The sequence below is a fragment of the Sinocyclocheilus rhinocerous genome, unplaced genomic scaffold (genome assembly GCF_001515625.1).
Source record: "Sinocyclocheilus rhinocerous isolate Xijiao unplaced genomic scaffold, SAMN03320098_v1.1 scaffold1168, whole genome shotgun sequence".
In the NCBI taxonomy this organism is placed as follows: domain Eukaryota; kingdom Metazoa; phylum Chordata; class Actinopteri; order Cypriniformes; family Cyprinidae; genus Sinocyclocheilus; species Sinocyclocheilus rhinocerous.
This window is the reverse complement of record NW_015650373.1, coordinates 789861-797394: the sequence shown is the minus strand read 5'-3', so window position 1 is coordinate 797394 and position 7534 is coordinate 789861. Positions and strand designations below refer to the sequence as shown.

Here is a 7534-nt window from a genome sequence, read left to right as displayed (position 1 = left end):
GAGGCAATTCGGAGTAAAGCAATTGTTCGTTTTTAGTTCGTTTGAATTTTTCCTCGCTTTCCTTCGCTTTTAAATAGCTTAAAAGCATCGTGTGCATTTTACTTTCACTTTTGAATTAACAGCCGTTCGGCGTCATAAATAAAGTAAAAATCAGCAAACAATGTGGAACCAATTAAATAAGAAACGAATGTTTAGAAAAACTTCCAAAATCAGATAAACGGCAAAAGAAGATTGAGAAGATGGCGCCGACGGTGATGTACAAAACTGTCTATTGTAATATACCTGCACATACAATTGTCAATTTATATATTTTTATATTTACTTGTTCTTTTTTTTTTTTCTTTTTTTAGTGGTATCAAAAAGTACTTCGCTTTAAGTAATAAATGGAAAGCAAGTTAAATTGAAATATTTTTCTTTTCTTGCTGATCCGAAAAATGATCCGATCCGTGGGTCAAAAACCATAATGTGATCCGAACCGTGAGATTTGTGATCTGTTGAACTACTAATATTAGTATATGTATGTGCCCATTATCGTGTTTAGTATGGTTGTTTATACATGTTGTGTGAGAGAAAGCACGCAAGTGTTTGTAGTTTAGATGGTGACTCTCGCATGATAATTGATTTTAGCCGTACCATCTCAGGCCCTGTTTACACTAGTGTGTTTTCGTTTTACAACGACGTTATAAAATGAAAACGATCCTCGTCTACACTTGAGTTTTCACTGAGTTTCAGAAACGATCTCCGTCAACACACACTACACAACCAAAAACGCATGTCACGAGACCATTCATGCAGGTACAACAATGAGCATGATGTTATTGTTTACACAGTCGTTAAGGATACGCAGAGCGAATGTTGGCAGCCACGCCATTGTTTTCAAAAGTCTCCGTTTTGGTCCGTTTACACTGAAATGCAACCCCAGACTTTTCAAACTAAAACGGGGTCTGCAGCGTTTTCGAAAGTCTCTGTTTTTGAGGGTCAAAAACGCCGGAGTAGTGTAAACAACAGGCGTAACCGTAGCAAAAGTTATGCGTTTTAAAATGAAAACGCACTAGTGTAAACGTAGCCTCAGAGATCACACACACACACATTCTGTTTACTTTTAAAATTACTGGTCTTTCTTTAAGGCAAATTACATTTTATTTTTTAATTATTGAAAACATTCATTTTAGTTACATCAAGATTTTGACATGCGTAGAGTAGAATATTATTCAAAAGTTTGGGGTTGGTACAATATTTTAAAATGTTTTTGAAAAGTTTCTTATGCTCACCAAACATAAATATATTTATGTAATAAATATATTTCAAAGTGTTATTTATTCCTATGATGGCAAAGCTGAATTTTCAGCAGCCATTATTCCAGGTTGTAATATGTTGATCTGGTGCACAAGGAACATTTCTTATTAATGTTGAAATCAGTTGTGCTGCTTAATGTTTTTTGTTTTTGTTTTTTTTTAATCATTTAAGGATTCTTTGAACAGAAAGTTCAAAAGAATAGCATTTATTAAAAAAAATAAAAAATCTTTTTGTAACAATGTTATTGTCTTTACTGTCACTTTTGAACAATTTAAGGCATCTTTGCTAAATAAAATTAAAATGTTATGTTAAATTTGTTAAATTGTTTAGGCTTAGCCATTGTTTTCAAAAACAAGAAAAGTGGATGCAAGTATCGTAGTAGTAGTCAGTTTGACTTGTGTGCTATATTCCATCTCTTCTGAAGCCATACGTACGATTTTTTTTTTTTTTAGCTTAAAAAATTTGTTAATTTGAAAAACTGCAAATGAAATATGAGAAGCATGGAGGAGGGAAAGATTTTCAGTAAATAACGTCTTAAATTTCACGTATGTTCCCCACACACAGCTATCATATTACTTCAGGAGACTTAGACAAGTCATGTGGCCTGCTTATATGATACTCTAATTCTGCTTTTTTGTCCTTTGTGTGTGTGTGTGTGGGAAAAAAAACGTAATACAGGTTCAAACAGACATGAGGGTGAGTAAATGGTAACAAACCTTTGGTTTTCATGTGAGCTTATCCCTTTAATGATTCAAAATGGATTGACTTTGTGTATTCTTAAAAATATTGCTCTCACCCATTTTCTTTCCCTTTTCTTCCTTCCTGTGTCACTCTGTCTGTGCTTCTTTCTCTTTTTTCCCCCTCTCTCTCTGTGGTTGCCAAGAGAGAGTGAGTGGGTGTGTATTTGGGGGGGGATAGTTGTTATAGAGATGAGGAGGTCTTCCTTGTATTTTGTTGTCATGGCAACTTTGTCCACTTGATATCCCCTACACGTGAGGTTGACGCACCCCATCTCACGATACTTCTCGCGCTCATGCACACACACATTTCTTTGAGTGCTCACACAACACATCCATGTATTACGCCGCCTTGTCTGGACAACATACACACACACACACACACACACACACACACACACAGTGTTAAGTAATTTGCGAAGAGGTGTAAATCTGAAAGCTTATGTGTGAATAGGCACAATTCAATGGCATTTAACATGAGCGTGTATCCCATGCATTACAAAATGTGTGTATTGTGTTGCAGGTTAATTACTGTAAGATTGTGCTCAAACATGATGATGTGTTTGGTCTTTGAAAATCTGTTTGTGTACTGTAGAGGTGTTGGTTATGAGCAGAACTTCTTAAGACACTAAAAGGGAGTGTGTATGTGAGAAAGATTATTGCTAGTTTTACACCAAAGAGTTAATGGACTGATGGATTGTAACAGCGCCATCAGAGGAGGAGGAGGAGGAGTGTGTGCAAACCTGCAGGGCTCCTGAGAGTCGTGCTAGTGCACTCAGCTGTGATCGTACACGCATAATTGCGATCTCCTGAAACTGGTACAGCCTGTAGGACAGGCCTTTGACTGACCTAACCGAATTTTTAACACACCCACACGGTTACTGAAGGGCACGTGAGATTTGGAGACTGAATTTGATTGTTAACATTGTCTGTGAGTATGCAGCTCTCAGAATTTGAACCATCATTATCTCTCTCTGTCGTTCTTTCTCTCCACAGCTCCTCCCCCCAGCAGATTTAACCGGAGAGTGTCGGGTGAGTTCTGTTTGACGTCATTGCACTAATCATGTGGTTTAAAGTGTGTGTGTGAGAGTGTCAGATAAGTGCTCTGCCGTCATTTCCTCTCGTGTTTGTTTTATAGTAATTACGTCGCCAGTATGCCCAGTCATTCTCCTTCTTTCAATTGTGTTCCAGTAAAAAAAAAAACTCTTTAAACATATACATTCCTTTAATGTGGGATTTTTAGTGTCCCACGTCATCATATGAAGGAATCTACATATGCTATCTGTAAAGACATGTTTAACTCATTGAGAAGAATAACCTTTTTCAAAAGTGTACATCCTGTCTATAGTTTATAGTTAAAATATTTATTTAAAAAAAAATTGTGCTGCTTAATATTTTTGTAAAAACTGTGATATGTTGTATTTCAGGATTCTTGATGAATAGAAAATTCAAAAGAACAGCATTTATAAAAAAAAAATAAAAAAAGGTATATTTTGTAGCACTGTAAATGCCTTTGCTGTCGTATAAAAGTTTTTGTATTACTGACCCTATACCGTAAGTGTATTTATTTAACAAATAAATAAAGTAAAATTAATAAATAGATTTTTTTCTTCTTCCCTGCAAAGTATGTAGGCTTGCCATTATTTTCTTTTAAAGCGTTTTTTTTTTTTTTATTGTAAAAAGCCAATTTTTTAATATGCAAAATACAACAAAATGTTTTATTATACCATGCTTTCTATTTTCTCTGAACAATATAAATATGTACCATCATATTTTGGAGTCATTTAAAGTCATTAGAGTCATTTAAAAGTTTGAAAACCTGTTCAAGAGTTTTTGATTCACGTCAATGTGGCTTTGTTTGTGACTGTCAAGTAAATAGTAATTTATTTTCATAGTGTGTGCGGAGGCCTTTAACCCTGATGATGATGAGGAAGATTCAGAGCCGCGAGTTGTCCATCCAAAAACAGACGAGCAGCGTTGTAGATTACAGGAGGCCTGCAAGGACATTCTGCTGTTCAAGGCTCTTGATCAGGTACGCAGATATGAGGGCTATAAAACTGTAAACAGACGTCATCCAGGTTGTATCACTCCTGGACTCTGTGCAGGCCAGTCAGTCAGGTTTGGTTTGCATGTGTGACTGATCACACGTGCCTTACTTAACCTGCCATTGTTGGTTCATCATGTTAGAGGAACATATTGTTTATTTAACACATTGTTACTTGAACTGATTTGCATTGTTTATTTTCTGCTGATGTCATATAGCACGTCTAAGTTGTGCATTCTTCGAAACATTTGGGATAATGTAAGTACACAAGTCAGCAAAATATATAAAACTGTTCTAGTTGTTTTTGGATATTTTAATAAAAAAATCTTACATATTGTGCCTTTAAAATCATTACATATTACATTAATGATGTTATGATAGCAATATTTATATATAATAATTATATTCTGGTTGGCTTGTCACCAGCAAATAACAAATCAATTAGTGATGTTGACTAGGCTTAAGTTTTATATTTATATGTTTTAGCTGTGGTGCTTTCAATGGAGTGAATTAAAAGATGCAACTTAGCAGATAGAAGATTTAACATGCTAAAAGTCATGGTAACCATCAATGTGCTAAAACCTGTTTTGAGAATTTAAGTTTTTTAATTCTCCCCGTTCAAAACTTCTGTAATTCACAATCCTCAACCATAAGTATCAAGAAAATGACTGTGGTAGTTTTGTGAAATAAGTTAAATATTTGACCTGTTTTTTATGTCTATCAAAGGACTGTTCTCAAATTCATTCTACACTCTTTTTGAAATGTCAGTCTGTTCACATGCATGTGAATATAAATGCGTGTATTGCATTGCGTGTTGGTTTTGTTTTTTTCCTCATCTTCATTCAGCATCTTGCACCACGAGTCTTGAGTTTTTAAGATGGCGTGTCAAGATTAAAAAATAGTTGAAACCACTTCCATTCTGCTGCACTCTTGTTTAGCGGTGAACCCTAAGAAATGTGCCTGCTTTTTAAAAATATGTAGTTTTGCATATCCCTACAGCGGATGCTAAATATGTACTGTATGATCCAGAAACGCATTTCCTTCATCAGACTTTTTGTCTCTCTCTGGTACAGGAGCAGTTTTCAGAGGTGCTGGACGCCATGTTTGAGGTTCTTGTACAGCCACAAGAGCACGTTATTGATCAGGGAGATGATGGAGATAACTTTTATGTAATCGAGAGGTATATATATTTAAAAACTGTTTTATATGTTCTGCCGGTCTGTCTGTGATACTTTTGTACAGCAGGGCTGGTTAATGTTAGTTTAACAGTTTTGCATATGTCATGATTTGGGTCACCTATTTTGAAAATTGATTAATCTATCAGTTGTTTCCTGATTCAGATTTGTAAAAAAATCCCATTTTTTTAGTCCCAGCATTTCATGTAAAAAGTGTGCATATTTTGGCCAATGCTCTTTTTCTAACAATGTGCATTCACTGCTACTGGATACTTTGCTACGGTTTCTTTATAAAATATATTTTTACTTACACTACATACTGTATGCACATGTAATTGCATTACATATGTTTCAGTTAAAAGCTACATTTGATGTCCAGTAACTTATTGTTTTGATTAAAACAATAATCAGTGGTAGGGCTGGGTATCGATTCAGATGTTCCAATTCGATTCGATTTCGATTTTCAAGCTCTCAATTCGATTCGATTCCGATTTTCAATTCAATATTCGATTTGACTATATGAATGAATATAGATTTAATACAAATCCTATATTTATAAAAAATGAACAGTGAACAAGATTACAAATGGTTAATTAATAGGAAATTAAGAGCCACAAACCTGTATATTAAACACTTTTTATTTTAGGTACACTTGGGTACAATAAAACAAAACCCAACTCTATATTTCAAATGCATACAATGAATAGACAGAATTTTGATGCAAGATGAAAAACTGATGCTGAAAATTGGACAAGTCAGAACAGTCGCATGCCTTGATAAAACAGGATCAAGTTATTTTATGTTTAAGACAAAACAAACAAAAAATCTCACAGCATTAGCTGTAACATGGAGGCTGCAAGCCTATGAACGGTGTAGGAAAACTAATACTGGCTTTTGGGTGATAGTTCACCCAAAAAAAAAAATTCTGTCATCATTTATGCATGTATGAATTTCTTTTCTTCTGTTGAACACAAAAGAAGATATTTTGAAGAATATGGATAACCAAACTGTTTTGGTCCCCATTGACTTCCATATATTTTTCTCCATACTATGGAAGTCAAGTCAATAGGGCCCATCAACTGTTTGGCATATAGCTTTGTTCTTGTCCACAGTATCTTTGTCATCGTGCTTGCGAAATCTAAAATGCTTCCATACCTCTGACTTTTTATGTGAAGGCAGGGCTCTACGCTTACTTTTCTTTTTAGGAGCACGTTCAAAATTTTAGGAGCACCTTCTAAACAATTATCCAAAATTTTATCAAAAAGTAGCCTTCCCATTACGAGGTGATATTTGACTCCTCTAACTTTATTAAAAGTATGTCATCTTTTGTCAAATTCTTAAAAAAATTATATTTTATAAGCTTTTTAAAAATTGTAATTAAAACGACAGAATAAGAACAAGTAGAATAAGAAATATAAGTTACCAATCAAATGAAATCAGTATTAACAAAATGAATTTGTAGAGGTGGCACAGAAAGAACACAAAAGTGGCTTGGTGTACTTTCAGACATTTAATGAGGCTCAGAAGTGGAATGAGTGCAATTAAATCCATAAATTCATGATGATATTAATGTTTTAAATATAAAATTTTGAATATAGAAATATTAAATGATTTAAATAACTGAAAAGATACTTTAAAAATGAAACAAACTGCCAGCAGGTGGCGGTAAGTCACTGATATTTATTACTGAATCATTCATTCAATCAATTCATTCGAACGGCTGATTTATTCAGGAATGAATGAAGTGGCTGTATTTATGAATGGGTAATCATGAATCACTGACTCACTAGATTCATTAAAAAAAAAACGTTCATTCATAAACGAAACACCGCTGTGTTTGAATGGAGATGCGCAGCGGCTCCGCTGTGTCTTTGTTTTAAACTATTTTCGACGACGAAATAGAGCAAAATCAGACAATAGTGTTATAGTCAGACAATGTAAGTCACTTAATATTAACTTCTTGTTTATTGAATTGTATTGTATTAAATCAGTATCACATTTACAAACTCCCTTAAAAAAGCTGGCACTCATCTTAGTTCATCTCGATCTCACATCTATAATCAACGAAGCTCTCTACACTGCGCAATGAATCTCTCACTTTGCTTATGAAAGGATTCATGAGACATGTCTGTGATACATTACTCAACGCTGCAAAAACACGTAGAAACATTTGAAGCTCCCCTGAGCGCAATCACAAGTATGATGATGATCGGGTCAGTCACACCGGTGCTCCTAAAAAAATGTTTATAGTCGCACGCAGTAGTTTTCAGTCGCAAATGAAA

At 34.5% G+C, this 7534-nt stretch overlaps 1 protein-coding gene across 1 annotated transcript in view; it reads left to right on the top strand.

Moving 5' to 3' along the window:
- LOC107711958 (cAMP-dependent protein kinase type II-alpha regulatory subunit-like) overlaps window positions 1–7534 on the top strand; it is a 32153-nt gene that overhangs the window by 18614 nt on the left and 6005 nt on the right. The window contains exons 2-4 of the mRNA XM_016517060.1: window positions 3030–3065; window positions 3929–4065; window positions 5151–5257. Coding sequence (XP_016372546.1) covers window positions 3030–3065; window positions 3929–4065; window positions 5151–5257 — 280 coding nt within the window. The remainder of the gene's footprint in view (window positions 1–3029; window positions 3066–3928; window positions 4066–5150; window positions 5258–7534) is intronic.